The sequence below is a fragment of the Dipodomys ordii genome, unplaced genomic scaffold (assembly GCF_000151885.1).
Source record: "Dipodomys ordii isolate 6190 unplaced genomic scaffold, Dord_2.0 Scaffold118, whole genome shotgun sequence".
In the NCBI taxonomy this organism is placed as follows: Eukaryota; Metazoa; Chordata; class Mammalia; order Rodentia; family Heteromyidae; genus Dipodomys; species Dipodomys ordii.
In genome coordinates, this window is record NW_012267334.1 from 1818894 (window position 1) to 1835965 (window position 17072).

The 17072-nt window shown below is 61.2% G+C and overlaps 1 protein-coding gene across 1 annotated transcript in view; it reads right to left on the reverse strand.

The window, feature by feature from the left end:
- Positions 1-298: 298 nt before the first annotated feature.
- The window catches only part of Notch1 (notch 1), a 57079-nt gene continuing 40305 nt past the window's right edge, over positions 299-17072 (reverse strand). The window contains exons 11-30 of the mRNA XM_013029371.1: positions 16787-17010; positions 15176-15295; positions 14392-14544; positions 13650-13878; positions 12835-13036; positions 12224-12377; positions 11941-12125; positions 11404-11536; positions 11044-11301; positions 10840-10952; positions 9100-9671; positions 8535-8969; positions 7240-7388; positions 6338-6554; positions 6092-6179; positions 5834-5999; positions 5056-5351; positions 3803-3950; positions 3618-3715; positions 299-2329 (exon numbers count right to left, since the gene is read on the reverse strand). Coding sequence (XP_012884825.1) covers positions 875-2329; positions 3618-3715; positions 3803-3950; positions 5056-5351; positions 5834-5999; positions 6092-6179; positions 6338-6554; positions 7240-7388; positions 8535-8969; positions 9100-9671; positions 10840-10952; positions 11044-11301; positions 11404-11536; positions 11941-12125; positions 12224-12377; positions 12835-13036; positions 13650-13878; positions 14392-14544; positions 15176-15295; positions 16787-17010 — 5395 coding nt within the window. The 3' untranslated portion in view covers positions 299-874. The remainder of the gene's footprint in view (positions 2330-3617; positions 3716-3802; positions 3951-5055; positions 5352-5833; positions 6000-6091; positions 6180-6337; positions 6555-7239; positions 7389-8534; positions 8970-9099; positions 9672-10839; positions 10953-11043; positions 11302-11403; positions 11537-11940; positions 12126-12223; positions 12378-12834; positions 13037-13649; positions 13879-14391; positions 14545-15175; positions 15296-16786; positions 17011-17072) is intronic.

The following is a 17072-nucleotide window of genomic DNA, read 5'->3' on the forward strand; positions in this document are numbered from 1 at the left end:
CTGCTGAAGTTGTGGTGCTGGACCCTGAGGGGCCGGCCCAGGCAGTGTCCTTTCCCAGAAGAGGGCAGGATTCCCCCTCACAGCCCATAGCAGAACCTGCATGCGCACCAGTCCTGGAGGCTTCACGGTCAGGAACGCGGCAGTGGGGACTAGAAGAGGCTGTAGGGAAAACTCTCAATACCTATGACCACTAAGTAACACTGAACCCCAAAGATTCATGATTGGTGCCACAGAACGTACTCTTGCTACATGCCAAGAATCCTTAAAGCACGGTTTAGAAACGCCAAGTACAGACCACTGCATTTAACTTGTATTTCCTGTTTTAGACAAATGAACACAAGCCCACGTGGGCAGCTTTGCTTCTAGCGAGCGCTCTGGTAAAAACAGATGACGCCGGGGATGGGTGGCCGCGGGAGGGCCGCACTGGCGCCGCTCAGGTTCCAGCTTTCCTCCTCCATCACCATTTGTTTTGGATTTCGAAAAGAAGGCATCAATAAATAAATGGCATTTATAAATCATGAATCTTTGTTCATATTTTACAAACACATAAGGATCTTCTTCAGCCTAACTAGGAAAATGACTCTGACTGAGAACTAGTTTATTTCCTTGGAACAGATAAAAGGTTTTACCTGGCGCCATAGAAAACAGTACATATAAATAAAAAGGCAGTGTTTCTGTGTAAAATAAGAAGTACATAAATAAATACTAAAAAAAAGTCGAAATCCTTGTTCTCTTATTCTGTATAAAAAACATAGTTTTTTTCTTTTTCTTTTCTTTAAAAAAAGGCTCCTTTGGTGGCCGGGGCATCCTGGAGTGCTGGAAACGCCCGCCCAGCAGGGCTTGGGAACGGAAGCTGGGGTCCCACTGGTGTGGTTTACTTGAACGCTTCTGGAATGTGGGCGATCTGAGATTGCATACTGGTGGGCGGACTGGAGATGCCCTCGGACCAATCAGAGATGTTGGAATGTGGGGAGGAGCTGGACCACTGGTCTGGAGACTCAGGGGAGGGCGTGAGGAAGGGGTGCTCTGGCACCTGCAGCTGATGGCTGGGGGTGTTGTCCGCGGGGGAGGAGGAGTAGCTGTGCTGGGAGGGCGGGGTCAGGAACTGGGCAGTAGTCATAGGCGGCACCAGAGAGGATGGCAGTGAAGTGGACAGGGCCTGGGGCTCCTGGGGCAGGACGGTGTGCACCGGCAGGCTGCTGGGGCCCAGTGGCTGCACGTCCACCTGGCTTGACTCCCCACTCAGGAAGCTCCGGCCCAGGGGCCCATTGGTGGCAGAGCCAAGGTGTGGCTGTGTTGGTGGCTGCAGGTTCTGGGGCTGTGGGATGTTTGGTGGGGGCAGGTTTGGCTGTGGCACCGGCTGGGTCTGTACCAGGTGGGGCTGGGCGGCCAGCCGCGTGTTGGGCAGGCCCTGGTAACCCATGATCTGGGACAGCGTGTTAGCAGACAGGCCGCCATGCAGGGACCCCAGCATGCCGTGCTGCAGGGCGGGCGCCTGGGTGCCCAGGGCGCCTGGCACCACGCCCGCTCGCAGTGGGTTGTACTGGTTTGGCACCATGCCATTCTGCAGCCGGCTCAGCCACTCACACTGCCCATTCAAGCTCGTGCTGGTGCCCACGGTGAAATTCACAGCCGCCCCACCACTGGCGCCCAGGACCGTGCTGGGGGTGGAGGCCACAGGGAGGTGGGAGAGGCGTGGGGGGCCGGGCTCAAAGGCCAGCGGGCCGCCCCCGCTCAGGGCTGCCACCTCTGGCTTGGTGGCCACATTCAGGTGGCTGATGGCCATGTGGACATCAGGCATGCCAGGCAGGTGGTTGAGAGGCATGGATGGAGACTGCTGGAACGGGGAGGGCAGGAGAGGGGGCGAGGCCACGTCCGACAGGTAGCCGTGGGGGGACTCCAGGGAGCCCACGGGGGACAGCATGCTGGAGCTGTCCAGCAGGCAGCCCTTGCCATCCTGGGACTTCTTCCTCCGTGCCTTGAGGTCTTTGGGCTCTTTGGCGCCGCAGGCCAGGCCTTTGGTGCTGGGCTTGCGGGCCTTCTTGCCCTGTGTGGTGGGCTTGAGGTTGCCCAGGTAGCCATTAGGCGAGCAGAGCGTGGGTGACAGGGTGGGCGTGCCGCCCAGGGCGGAGCCGTGCAGCTGGGGGCTGCGCACCAGGTTGTACTCATCCAGCAGCCTCACGATGTCGTGGTGCATGCGCTCCTGGGCGATGTCGCGCGGCAGTCTGTCCATGTGGTCTGTGATGTCCCGGTTGGCAAAGTGGTCCAGCAGCACCTTGGCAGTCTCGTGACTGCCCTCCCTGGCAGCCAGGAACAGGGGTGTCTCTTCCTGGGGGACAAAGGCAAGGGGCAGGTCAGGGGCGGTCCCACTCTCTCCTCCCACAGCAAGACAAGAAGCCCGCACAGACTCCATCCCAGCATCCTGCACTACCGAGTCTGTCTTTTTAAAAGCACTGTTGGAGCCTGACACCAATGGCTCACCCCTGTAATCCTAACTGCTCGGGAGAGGGAGATGGAGGATCACAGTTTGAAGCCAACCCTGGCAAGAAAGTCTGTGAGACTCTTATCTCCCACTAAGCACCAAAAAGCCAGAAGAGGACCTGTGGCTCAAGTGGTAGAGTGCCAGCCTTAAGAGAAAAGGTGGATGAACAGTGTCTTGGTCCTGAATTCAAGCTCCAGTACCAGCACCAAAAACAAACAAATAAGCCTCCAAAATGCTTTGGACACATTACCTGACAATCCACCCAGGAAAGCGTGTGAGTTCACAGACACCACTGAAAATCTAACGAACCTTAACTCTCCTCCCCAAACCACACAGACATAACACACTGTGGCCTAGGGGAAGGCGCCTCCAATCCAGAGGGCACCAGTGGCTCCTTCCCTGTTGTGCCCAGTGCCACACATGTCCACCAGGAGCCTCCCAGGCCACGGCCCCAGCAGGCCATCCCCAGGCTGGAAGTGATCAGGCCACCTGCCCCACCGTGGACTGGCGAGAGCCCAAACCCAACGGTGCCTCCTGAGGGCTGACACCTGCCCACTCCCCCGCCTGGCTTGAAATGAGCCCTGGCGGCCTGCACTGTGGGGTGAGGGAGGTGGGCATCCCCACTCCACTTGGCCTGGGGGCCTGAATGCTCACGGGAGATCTACCACAGGAGGGGAGTCAGCAAGGACCCAGCCAGGCTCAGCCTTAGTGCTCAGAAGGAAGGAAACAGACCAGGAGGAGAGATCTGAGCAGGAGGCATGGCCAAGACAGGGGGTAGGGCCAGGCCAGGAGGCGGAATCACCAGGAAAGACCCTCATAAGAGGCACAGAGCCACCCCCACCCCAGGCTTCTGGTTGAACCTTCAACACCTGGGCTACCATCTTCCCCAGGACAAGGGCTGACGGAAGGCAAAATCAGGTAACAGTGGCAGAGGACGCAGCGGCTACCCCGTTGCCTGGGCCAGTGCACAACAGGTCCCCGCTGTAGTGACCCCAGTTCCCAGCCCTGCCTGCCCCCGGGAGGGGCCAGCCCTGCCCAGGATGCCCTGCTAATGGCCATGAGGGAGCCCGAGGCGAGGCGCCCCCTGGCCGCTGCGCCCGAGGCGAGGCACCCCCTGGCCGCCGCACTCGCTCACCTTGTTGTTCTGCATGTCCTTGTTGGCCCCGTTCTTCAGGAGCACCACTGCAGCGTCCACATTGTTCACAGCAGCTGCCCAGTGCAGGGCTGACTTGCCTGGAGGGAGGCAGACAGGAAGTGAGTCAGAGACAGACTGGACCGCAGCCACAAGTCTCCCAGCAGCGGGCTGCGGCCCCAGCCTACCCAGGTCGTCCACGGCATTGACGTCTGCGTGCGAGTTGATGAGGTCCTCCAGCATCCCCTCCACAGCCAGACGAGCAGCCAGGATCAGCGGCGTTGTGCCGTCATGCATGCGTGCGTCCAGGTCTGTGGCTCGGTTCCGGATCAGGATCTGGGAGGTGGTGAAGGGCAAGATTCAGGCGAGGTATTGCAAACATGAGCCCGATGCCTCCAGCTACCGCTGGCCTGGGGCCTGACTACACATCCTGCCTGCCTCTCCCCGCCGACCCCTGGGGTCCGAATGTCCTCAGCAGCATGGACACCACCAGCAAACCGTGATCCATGTGCAGGGCAGGTGAAGGCTTCCTGGGACAGCACAGGCCTATCGGACCACGTGCGGCCTTGTCTAACAGTCCTGGGAGCTATGGCCACCGCGCTGGCTGTCAAGATCCTGCCAGCATTTGCGGTGTGGCCACGTTGTAGACCCCAACGCACAGCTTTTGCTTTTCCATACTCAGAACGGAAAGTGGTCACCTTGGTTGACAGAGTGACCCGTAGCCCTGCCCGGGTTCCTGCAGAGCTCCCATGAACAAAGCAGGGCACCTAAGTGTGGGCAGGACCTGCCCCTGGGGCTCACGTGCATTTTCCTCTCGTGGCTAATTTCACTTTCTATTTCTTCAGAGGAAAGACGTAGCACTCTAGTTAAGGGCAAGCTCTGTGATGACACCTGGTTTGGGGCCCCTCTGAGCCTGCTGGCCAGGCAGGAGGAGCCACCACTAGCAATGTTCCCTAGAGACCAGAATCCAAAGCCCCAAATCCACCCTGGCTGGCCCCAGGCTCCCCAGCAAGGCCCGAGCCCAGGCTCACAGGTGCCAGTGGAGCCTCTCCAGCCCTCTTCTCACTGCCATGGCTATGCCTGCAGCCGCGGCTAACGGGAAGGCTACCGAGGCACCAGCACTGGTTCCGTGACCTCAGAGAGGGCCCGTGGCCCTCGTGACGGGACCCTGTGTTGGGTGGGGGTATGGAGGCTCTATCTTACCCTGTGGGACCCATAGATCTCCTGCTGAACCACCTCTAGCTTCCTCAGATTCCAACAGGAGGGGCTAGATGCCCTCCCGGAGTGTGTCCTTCAGCATGCAAAGATCCAAAGTGTGGATACCTGTGTTCCGTGCCAAGGTCCACTCGCAACGAGGCACCCAAGGCCACGGTATTAGCAGAGTCACCGCCTCTAATCACACTGGTGGTCTCCAGGATGACACGCGGGCAGAGCTACCTACCTGGAAGACGCCCTGTGCATCTGCGGAAACGGCTGCGTGCAGTGGGGTACGCCCCATGTTGTCCTGGATGTTGGCATCCGCACTGGCCTCCAGCAGGCGCTTGGCAGCATCGGAGCGCGAGTAGCGGGCAGCCAGGTGCAAGGCGGTCTCACCCGTGCGGTCTGTCTGGTTGTGCAGGCTGGCGCCCTGATAGATGAAGTCAGAGATGACAGCCGGTGCGTCCTCCTCCTCCTCGCTGTTGCCTGTCTCCAAGCCCCCTCCGCTGCAGGAGGCGATCATGAGCGGGGTGAAGCCATCTGGGGAGAGGGCAGGGGGGGGGTCGTGGTTCAGACTGGGAGGGTCAGCTCTCATCCACAGCTCTGGGTGCCAGGCAGTGAGCCCGATTTCAAGGGGGCAGCCGTGTGGACATGCGGCTGTACGGACACAGCCATGCACCAAGGGCTGCTGACACTACCCTGAGCCTCTTGAGGGTGGTGCCCAAGTCTAGCTGCCAACATGCCAGTGAGTGATGGTGACTCCTACAGCTTTTCTCCCTGACCTTCCCGAGATCGTGCATCAAAAACCCACCCAAGAAAAAGACAGGAGGTTTGCACTTAGAAAACCAGCCTGCCTTACATGTTTCACAAAGCAGATGTCAGGGAAAGGGGTGAACTTACGGGGCAGAGGCATCTGCAGGGTCAGCCCGAGTGACTCAGCCTCTCCCCCCCGCCCCCCCCGGCCCCCCATCCCGCCCCCCGCCAGCCTCTCTGGGTCTGAGGAAGCCTCGCCGTGGCCTTACCTGGCCCTCGGACATTGACGTCCATGCAGTCAGCATCCACCTCGCCCTGGGGGGGCGTGGGGGCCGTGGCGGACGTGCGCAGGTCAGCCGCATCCAGGTGTTGCTGGGTCCACTGCCGGTGGTCTGTCTGGTCATCCAGGTCAGGGAGAACCACGGGCCCTTCGAACTAAGTTTGCAGGGGATGAACAGAGAGCCCCTTCACCGAGAAACCCCGGCCCGGCATGCCTCCCCCGGAAGCCTAGAGCCTGCGGGACTCACCCGGAACTTCTTGGTCTCCAGGTCCTCGTCCCCCCACTCGTTCTGGTTGTCATCCATGAGGGCGCCATCCGAGGCATGCTTCAGGGGCCTGGTGGGGGGTCGGAGGCGAGAATGAGCAGAAGTGAGAATTCACTTCCCAGGAGATGCCCTGCAGCTGCGGCTCAGGGTGGGAATGGGGCCGGCAAGCCTCCCGGGTAGCTGTCCCGCTCCTCCCCACCCCCCCGGCCGGGAACAGCTGCCCCTTACTTGAGACCCACGGAGTCCTCGCCCAGGGGCTCACGCCGCTTCTTCTTGCTGGCCTCGGACACCTTGAATCCCTCGGGGAACCAGAGCTGGCCATGCTGCCGCCGCCGCTTGCGGGACAGCAGCACCCCGCAGCCCACGAAGCACAGCAGCACAAAGGCGGCGACGGCCACGTACATGAGATGCAGCTGTGAGGGCGGCGGGGGCTCTACGGTCTCACCTGCAGACAGGGCGCCCGGAGTCAGACGCAGCAGTGTGGCGGGCCGGCAGCCGGGGACGGTGGGCTGGCTGTGCGGCCGGCGCCTCCTCACCCGCTCTCCTCATCCCGCCCCCCAAAATAAGGTCATTTTCTACGCGATTAATCAGAATTGCAAACTATCGCTAAATTCTCTCCTGCACCAGCCGACTCCGTCTGGAGACGGCTTTCACTTCTCCCCTTTCGGGGAGAAGGATTAGCTAACTTCGAATCGCTGCTCTAGCATCGAGCTGTTAAGACAAAGGATTTAAGGGGATTTTCAAGATACAAACTTCAACACTTCACATGACACCGATCAATTCTTCTCTCTCTCTTTCAAAAAAAGCTGCAATGATTTTGAAATAATACCCAACAAAGAAAAATCAGGGGGAAGGGCCAGGGAGAGAAAGGAGTCTCCCACTTTCTGGTGGGCGTGCTCATCCCCAGGGTATCTCCACCGACAGCTGCCACTGTTGGCAGGGAGGGCGTGCCATCTAGAAAATTCCAGAAGCACTTCGTGAACCCTGGAGGGCAAGGCCTACAATGGTGGTGGCGGCTGCACCATGAGCAAGCGTGGGGGTGGGGTGGGGTTGGGGGTAATTCCAACAGGCCAAACGCCTCCCTTCACACAGGAACCAGTCCCCGAGACAGAGCGGCGGGGATCACTCACTCTGCACGGCCTCGATCTTGTAGGGAATGTTGAGGCTGCCCAGAGAGGCCAGCGCCCCCAGGAATGCAGCCACGTCGGTGGCGCTTTGGAAGCACTGAGTGGATGACTGCACGCACTGCCGATTGTCGATCTCCAGGTAGACGATGGACCTGGGGATAGACCACTGGAGCTGGGACCAGACCCTCCTCCGAGCACCCGCAGAGCCCAGGCACGTGGCCCGGGACCAACTCTGGCTCCCTATGCCATTATCCTAAGTGCCCCCGCTAAGCCCTCCCCACGCCCAACATGGCCAGACTCCTTGAGCACGCTCTCCCAGCCCCTGCCCTGCTGCCCTTCTGGCTTCCTGAGGAAGACAGAGAGTGTGCTTGGGCCCTAGAAGTGCAGGGATGCAGAGTAGGGCTCCCTCTGCATGCGTCCAAGGTGAAGGGGCGCAGGCAGCAGGCTCAGAACCCCGGCCCCGAGAGCAGCCAGGCTGCCCACCCTCGGGACCTGGCTTCCATGCACAGTGTTGTTTTGTGCCAGTCCTAGAGCTTGAACTTGACGCTTCCGGCTCTCACTTGGGTTTTTCCTGCCACTTGAGCCACATTTCCACTCCCAGTCTTTTGGTTAATTGCAGATAGGAGTCTCATGGACTTTCAGGCTGTCTTAGACTGTGATCCTCAGATCTCAGCCTCCTGAGTAGCTATGGTATGATTACAAGCGCGAGGCACCAGCGCCCGGCTTGTGCACAGAATTCTAATGTGGCTCACGCTTCTGCCCGTTGTGGCCAACCAAACCACAGCAGGGAGCCTCTGGGGTCGAGACACTGAGCTGCCACCACCCGGCCCAGTGGCCCAGCTACTCCAGCTCAAGGAAGACCAGGTGGGGGCCTAGGAGACCCAGCAGCGGGACCCCTCCCCGGGCCCCAGCTGCTCCCCCTCTCTACCCTGGACATGGTAGCCACAACAACTGAGCACACTCTTGTGGATGGTGGACTCAGCCTCGTAGAAGCCTCCAGAAGCTTCAATTGCTCCGTCCCCAAGGCCTTGTATACAGAATCTCAAACCGATCTACTAGGCAAAGGACACAGCCTGTTGGGCACTGGGGAGTGCCTATCTGTGGGAAGGACACTGTCTGGGAAGGCTGCCCCTGTTCCGACTGGGCCAGACCTGAAATCCCAGGCCGGGCCGGGGCATCCATCTCTGCTAGAAAATCAGGCACACCACTCGGCCCAAGGGCAGCTGAGGGTAGCGCAGGGCTGTCTGGTGATTGCGGGGGGAGCTGTGGAATGGCCCGCAGAGGCAGAGCTCACTCACCCGCGGATGTCCATGGGGTCCAGCTCCCTGCGCTGGCGCCCCCCATTGCCGCCGGTGCTGGGGAGCAGCGAGGCTGGGGTCTGGCTGAGCAGGCTGCCGGGCGGGGCCCAGCCCACCGCGGCCCGCTTGATGGGGTGCTTCCGCAGCTCCTCCTCGTGGCCATAGTAAGGGAAGATCATCTGCTGGCCCTGCGCGTCGCGCTTGAAGACCACGTTGGTGTGCAGCACGTGGCTGAGCTCCCGCAGGAAGTGGAAGGAGTTGTTGCGCAGCTGCTCGGGCGGCAGCAGCACCACCACCACCAGCGTGCCCGCCGCCAGCCGCTCGGGCACGTGCTCCGCGCAGTCCAGCCCGTCCCACTCGCACTCAGCACTGTTGCAGCCCTGGTCGCAGTGGCCGTCGCTGAAGTGGTCCTTGCAGTACTGGTCGTACAGTGGGCTGCGGGGGGCAGGGCACGCTCGAGCCGCCGTCCAGCTCGGCCTGCCGCCACCTCTCCTCTGCCCCCCGGGCCTGGTCCCCCTTGTGCCAGACCCGAGCCCCGCGCGGCCGCGGCCCCCGCGAAGCTTACTTGCACTGGCCCTCGGCGTGCTGGCAGTCAAAGCCGTCGAAGAGGCAGCCAGCCGTGTTGCACTGGGGGTCGCAGCGGCCGTTGCTGAAGTACTTCCAGCACTGCAGGGCCTGCGTGCAGTTCTTCCACGGGTCGTTGAAGTTCAGGGAGCAGTCGCCGCCGTCCCAGCCGCACGCGTGGTTGTTGCACTGCGGGTTACACACCTTGTTGCCCGCGTCCTCCTGGCACTGGGACAGCGCACACGCCTCCTCGATCTGCGGGGGCGGAATGTCGCGCCCCACGCCGCCCGTGAAGCTGTAGTCCAGGATGTGGCACAGGAGCCCGTTGAACTTGGCGGGGCACAGGCAGCGGTAGAAGGGGCTCTCGGATGTGGGCTCGCAGCTGCCCTGGTTGTAGCAGGGGTTGCCGCCCACGCAGGGGCTGCTGGCCGGGAACTGGCACTCGGGGCCCGTGAAGGGGTCCAGGCACAGGCAGGTGGGGCTGCGCGGCCCGGAGATGCACGTGCCGCCATTCAGACAGCGCAGACTCCCGCACGAGCGGGCATCGTTCTCACAGGTGGCACCCTCGAAGCCCTGCCGGAGGAGAAGGACGGCAGGGGGTCAGACACAGCCGCCCCAGTGCAGGCCGGGAGAGGATTCTGTGGCCTGTCCCCAGCTGCAAGGCCTCTGAAAACATGTGAAGGTTGCCAGGGGTTTTGGAGAGGGAGGGGAGGATGGACAAGTGACCCTCCAGAGGTGGTGGGGGTGCGCGTGCATGTCTCCACACCTAATGCAAACCCGACGTTACCTTCTGGCTGGAGTGAGCACAAGCTAGCAACACTGTCAGTACTGGCTTTCACTGTGACCTCCAGGCCCTTTAAGAGGCTAACAATAGAAACCCCCCCAAAACAGGGGAGAGGGAAAGAGGGAAGGTGCTGGAGAGGAGCAGCAGAGATGAGGCACAAGGACCTCTTCCTACACCGGCCACCCAACTCGGCAGCTAAAACTCTAAAATGAGTTAGCATTCTAAAAATGAGCCAGGCTGTGACTCAGGCCTGTGATCCTAGCTACTGAGGAGGCTAAGATCTGAGGTCACTGTTCGAAGCCAACCGAAGCAGGAAAGCAAGAAAGCCATGAGACTCTCATCTCTAATTAATCATCTAAAAACTACAAGTGGAGCTGTGGCTCAAAGTGGTAGAGCACTAGCCTTGAACAACAACAACAACAAAAAGCTCAAGGACAGTGCCCAGGCCCTGAGGTCAAGTACTACAACTGACCACCCCCCCCCCAAAAAAAAAGAAATGGTGTTGAACATGAACTATACAACTGGCAGGTAGGGATGGGAGGGAAAAACTGGGAGAGAGCAAAGGAAGAAATGGAACTGCCCAGAAAGAAATGTACTCTTTACCTGACATCCCTAACTGTAACCACTCCGTACATCATTAGAACAAACGCTACCATTTTTTAAACTGAAAAAGCACTATAAAGGTGTGTTCTTAACCAGGGGCAGAGGTGGTACAGCACTTATGTAGCAGGCGTGAAGCCCTGGGTCTCACTGGCACAAGAGAGACAAATTTAAACACGAGCAGGGGCGTAAGGAGGAGGAGACTCAGGGCCCAAACGCTGGCTTCCTCCTGGGCTGAGCTGTATGGGTGAAGGCACACAGGGAGCAGGCCCCGGGCGGTCCTGCTGCCCTCAGACCCAGCCAGGGCCGGGGCACCCTGGAGACTCCTGGCTACTCCACCTGCCGCAGGACACCTACCGCTGGACACCTGCAGATGAATCCACGGGCAATGTTGGCGGCCACGGCGCAGGTGCCCCCGTTCTTGCATGGCTTGCCCTTGCAGCCATTGATGACCGACTCGCATCTGCGCCCTGGGAGAAAGCTGGCGATGAGGCACTACCCTTCCCCCCTCCCCCAGCCGGCACCGTGCCCCGGCCCGGCCTCCCCCAGCCTCGCACCCACCAGTGTGGCCGGCTCGACACTCGCAGTGGAAGTCATTGACGCGCTGCACGCAGTTCTGGGTGCCACGCGCGTCACAGGGGTTGGACAGGCACTCGTTGACGTCACCCTCGCATCGCTCACCCACGAAACCTGGCGGGCACGTGCAGGTGTAGCCGCCCACCTGGTCCACGCAGGTGCCATTGTTGAAGCACTTTGGGCTCCGGGAAGTGGGGTCGAGCAGAGGATTACAGTCATCCACGTTGATCTCACAGTGCACGCCTTGGGGAGGGGGGACAATGGCCGTTCGAGGCTGGCACCGGCCACACCTTCACCCTGCCCTGGCCCACCTGTTCTGGCCACCGGCCCTCTAGGATGGCTTACCCTGGGTGCCCCGCGGGCAGGAGCACTTGTAGGTGTTGGTGAGGTCAATGCAGGTGCCCCCGTTCTGGCAGGGGTGGGACAGGCACTCGTTGATCTCCTCAGAGCAGTTGGCTCCATGGTAGCCGGCCACACACTGAGCAGGGGCAAAGCAGGGGCAGGGCACAGCTCAGCCGGGGCAGCGGCAATGCCCTCCTCCCATCCTGGGGGCACAAGGCCTCCCCGAGCCCAGCCAGGCCCCAGCCCCTCCCACCTTGTAGCTCTGTGGGAAGACCCCTGCCAGGCGGACCCAGAACAAAACCGAGTCACTGTCTCATGGGAGCCAAGCCGAAAGCACAGCCCAGGGTCGGAGGGCAGCCCCGCCCAACCCAGGGAAGGGAGGCTGCATCCTGCTTGCTCAGCGTTTTCTTCCCCTTAAAGGAAGTCTCTGCTGATTGCTCTGCTGATTCGTTAATGGGACGCACAGATCTGTGGGTTCGGAGTGCCCACTGTACCAGCTCTCTGCGCCTGCCTGAGGGTTCCCCCCGGGGCGGCCCGCACCTTGCAGGAGTAGCCACCCAGGTAGTCGGTGCAGGTGGCGCCGTTCTGGCAGGGGTTGGGTGAGCACTCGTCCACCTCCTCCTCACAGTAGCTGCCTGTGTAGCCAGCCTGGCAGCGGCAGTGGTGTGTGTTGTTTGCATCCACACAGAGCCCTCCGTGCTGGCACAGGTGGGCAACGTCGACGCCTGTGGGCATCGTGGGGGAAAGGTGAGCCCCGGCTTCGGTCCTGTGGGGCCGTCACGGGCCCGGACTCCACCCTCCGGCCCCAGAGCATGGCGGTTACCTTGCTCCTGCGCAGCCACCTCGCAGGACACGCTGGGCACGTCACAGTAGAAGCCGGTCCAGCCGCTGTGGCACTGGCAGCGGTACAGGGTGTTGGTCTGCCAGCACTGGCCACCATTCTTGCAGGGGGAGGAGTCACACCAGCGCACCAGGTTCTGAGGACAGGTTGGGGGTCAGCGTTCATCCCCACCAGCTTCTGATGGGGCCTCCCTCCCCTTTCTCCTCATCTTCCTCCCAACTATGGGACCACAGCCCTGACCCCGCCTCCACCAGTGGCTGGGCTGACTTGCCTTGCTCTCCCGCTGGGACTCTGCAAACCCAAACCCCCACCCCTCGCCATGTCCTTCTTCAGAAAGTTTCCAAGCCATGAAAGCTATGGGATTTCCCTGACAACAGTATGGCCGCGAGCTCCCTTCCCATCCCCAGCTTCGCCATTCCCCGGAGAACCTGGCCTGCCCTGGCTTCGTACACCCACCCTGGAACCGGGAAGGCTTCCCGATGCCTCCATGAACCCCTGGAGGATGGCCTGGCCAAGACACTGCTGGCCATTCGGATCCCAGGGACTGGCACAAGTGTGCCCGCCAGACAGGCCCCTCGGGAGCAGCAGCTTACCTGGCAGTTGAGACCGGTGTAGCCCTGGGGGCAGGTGCACTTGTAGGTGCCGTAGCTGTCTTGACAGGTGCCCCCGTGCAGGCAGGGACGAGAGTCACACTCATTGAGGTCATACTGGCAGTAGCTGCCCGTGAAGCCAGGGGGACACAGGCAGGTGAAGGAGTTGATGCCATCCACACAGGTGCCACCATTGAAGCAGGAGCTGGAGGCAGCCGGCAGCAGGGGCGGGGGTAAGCGGGTGCAGGGAGGGAGGTCCCGTCTAAGCAGACACTTCCCGACCTGCATCTCCCTGGCAGACTCATGCCGTGTCACACGTCCTTCCTGTGCTTTTTATAACACGCCAAGCGGGGCTCTACCATACCCACAGGTCTACCGTGGTTAAAGGGACAGCCAGAACAGTACAGGAAATAGCTGTGTCACAAACCAAAGATGCGATTGACATTTAACACTTGGCTTCCTGGCAGCCGTGGTGAAAGGGGTTTCGGAGCTCTTATTGTTTGCTAAGAGACTCGTGGATTCTTCCACATGAACTCCATAAGGTTTCCTGTTCTAAGCCACAGAAGCAGTTCCTTCCAATGCTCTAGAGGGAGGAGCACTACACACCGCAGGTTGGGCAGCTCAGTGCTGACTCCCGCAGGCCTGGTGGACACTCCCCCGCCCCGCCCCCCCCCCGCCCCGGGGGCCAGGCTGCCAGCCACGGTGGCCTCCCTGGCCTCTTTCCCTCCCAGTCTCCCCCAAAGCCAGGTCCACTCACAGTCCCGCGAGCGGGATGGTCCCCGCTGCCCCAGCCCACGCACGGCCCCTGTCCCTCGCACCTCTCCGTGCAGTCCGGCGTGTTGTTCTCGCAGTGGATCCCGTTGAACCCCGCGGGGCAGGTGCACGTGTAGCTGTCCACGCAGTCGGTGCAGTTGGCACCGTTGTGGCAGGGGTTGCTGGCACACTCGTTGATGTCCTCCTCGCAGAAGGCGCCCTGGAAGCCGGGCAGGCAGTCACAGAAGGCTGTGTTGATGCCATCTGTGCAGGAGCCCCCGTTGTGACACGGGTCTGCAGGGGACAGAAGCGAGCCTGAGCTGACACCCACACCCCTGCAGGAGACAGGGACACAAGGGCGGCCCAGCACTGCCAGGGCTTAAGGCTGGCTTCTGGTGACGGAGTGTGGCTCAGAGCTCCTTCACCCTAGGCTCTGCCTGCCCCCTACCTGCCCCCAACTCAGGCCCCAAGACAGGGTTGGCAGTAATTCCCCCAGCTCCATGGACCAGTCAAGGATGAGCGACAGTCCCCACATCCCTCAGCCTTTTGTGACCCAGGATGGGTGGCTCGAGGGTCCTGTCCCACGAGAGCCACTCCCTGTCCCAGCACTGAAGAGCCTGGCTGCAGAGCCTTGTGGAGCCACGGGCGCCGAGCAGCAGCACCTTTTCCAGTAAGTCCCCCGCAGCCCTCCTGGGTGCAGGCAGCGGACCCAGCTAAGACTCCCGCCATCACTGCCAGCTGGTGCCCCCGGTCTGACCCCAAGGGGCAGATGCCCGGAGGCAGCGGGGGCAGCAGGGGGCCACTTACTGGGCCGGCAGTCATCAATGTCGCTCTCGCAGTTGAGGCCGGTGTAGCCAGCCTGGCACAGGCAGCGGTAGCCGCCATTGGTGTTCTGGCAGGACGCGCCATTCCGGCAGGGGCTCTTCACACACTCATTGATGTCAACTTCACAGGTCTGCCCTGTGGGGAGAAGGAAACTGAGTGTCACTGTAGCCTCCATCTCCAGGCCTCTGCCCTGGTCGATCTGCCCACCTGCCTCTAGGGCAGGTCTCCCCAGCCCCAGCACCACCCTCCGCTCCCAGTCTTGGGCCAAGACTACAGAAAGGAAAGGAGTTGGGTGCTGGTGGCTCACGCCTGTAATCCTAGCTATTCAGCAGGCTGAGATCTGAAGATCACGGTTCAAACCCAGCCGAGGCAGAAAAGTCTGTGAGACTCCTACCTCCAGTTAATTATGAAAAAACTAGAAGTGGAGCTGTGGCTAATGTGGTAGAATACCAGCCTTGAGTGTAAAAGCTAAGGAACAAGTGCTTACAACCAGAGTTCAAACCTCAGTACTAGAACACACACACACACACACACACACACTCTCTCTCTCTCTCTCTCTCTCTCTCTCTCTCTCAGAGAGCAGGAAGTCAGAAAGGGTCCTCCAAGGTCAGCTCCTGGCTCTAGAGCCTCCAGACAGGTGGCTCCTGGGTACTTACACATCCAATTCCCAACACCAGAGCCCACTGCTTTCTGTCCAGGAGCCGGCCCAGCCCCTAGACCAGCCGGCCTCCCCACTCCAGCCCAGCTGGGACCAGGCCAGCCTCACCCTGCCATCCTGGGGGGCAGACGCAGGAAAAGCTCTCGTAGTCCTCTGATTCCTTGCACACCCCACTGTTTTTGCAGGGGCTGGGGGTGCATGGCGCCAGCACCACCTCACACGTGGCCCCTGGGGGAGAGACACTCATGAAACCACGCCCCCCCCCCGCAGGCTCAGCCTCGACATTCGGTGAAACCGGGGGCCCTGCCTCGGCCTCGCTGACCAGAGCCTGTCATTAGCAGCTCAGCCGGTCCCGCAGGAAGGCAAAGGCAGGCAGAGACCCCCATGTGCTCTTCCAGCCAAGACTGGACCCCAGAATCTGAGGGAAAGGCCGGGTGTGGGACGCTGAAGGCAAAGCAGAGGCAGCCTCATGGCACGCCTGCTCTGGGCCTCGCCTGCCCGCCGGCGTTTTCCTGCCTGGGAAACAAGTGCACCAGGGCAGAGCGGGGCTCATTCCCCACCCAAGCCTCCTCCGTCTCCCAGGGGTCAGGAGAGGCCCTGGGCTGACCCAGGCTCCAAGGCACAAGAGGCTCTTGAGGAGGCTGTGATGGAGGGGACAGGCCTGCCCTGCGTGACAGGAAGAAGGGACCGCAGTGTTCCCAGGAGCACCCACTGGCGCACAGCCTTGGGGGCTTCAGGCTGGGTGACTGAGGCCTGGGCTGGCTTTCCTGTTTATGGCCAGGCGGGTCTCTGAGGAGGAGGAAGCGCTATCGTCCTTGTCTCCCACTGTGTCCCCGGCCTGCCACTGTGACTTTCCAGGGCCTCCCTTTCTATCGGTTTCCACGGTGACCTGGGCAGGCAGGAACTTCACCAGCGTTTCCGACAATTGTGCAAAGGGAAGCAGGAAGCAGGCAGACAGGAAGCGGGTCAGCACAGGCCGGCCCCTCCCGCTGGGCCTGATAGGGACATGTCCGAAAGGGACTCGGGCTAGGCCCAGCTGCTGACAGCTTCCTCACGGGCCGAGACCGGAGACAAAATCCAGGCCTCTAACTCTGGTGAAAGCAAACACCATCCTGGCCACTGGTCACCGGGAGTCCAGGGAACTTAGGGGCCGACCTGCACCCTGTCCAGGCCCCTCAGGATACCCAGGGCCCACCCCAGGGGGCTGTTAGGCCTTTAGACCTTCAAGTTTAATGCGCATGTCTCCCACAGTGGGGGGCCCATCTCCCAGGATCCCCCTGGCCAGGCCTACAGCAGGGCTGGACACTGGGGAAATGTCTCTCGCCTCTGCAAATCTGAACAGAGGGTTCCTTGTCCCCTCACACAAAGAGGCCGCCGTCAAAGGAATCCTTAGCAGTGGAGGAAGTCAGCCCAGCCCCCAAGGACCATACAATGCGAGTAGATGCAGAGCCATAGAGGTCCCTGGCCCGGGCCCAGCCCCCTACCCTGCTCCACCTGCAGGGGTCCCCCAATCCCACTTGTCATGCAGCTACCAGATAAACCACTGGGACAGAGAGCAAACTTCTTCCAGGCTCCAGTACTCCAGGTGACTCCACCCACAGGGCCCCGGGGCCTCAGGGCTGCATAGCCTGAGGCCCTCAGTACAGAGAACCCCCCAGTCCCTCCCCAGAGAGCTGCCCCCCCAGCACGGCTGCTGCAGCCCCAGGGTGGGAGGCGCACCTGTGTAGGGCAGCAGGCAGTTGCACTTGTAGCCAGCCACGTCGTCGATGCAGGTGCCCTGGTTCAGGCAGGGGTTGGAGGCGCACTCATTGATGTTGGTCTGGCAGTTAGGGCCTGAAGGAAGAGGGCAGCACTGAGTGTCTGGGCCTGGGCGCAGCCCGCACACACCTGGCTCCCAGAAGAGGATGCCGTGCACGATGAAGGCCAGGATCGGGACCCTGAACCTGAGCCACAGGGAACCACAGTGCGTGGTGGTGCCCCCGCTCACCACTGAGCCCCCCCCCCC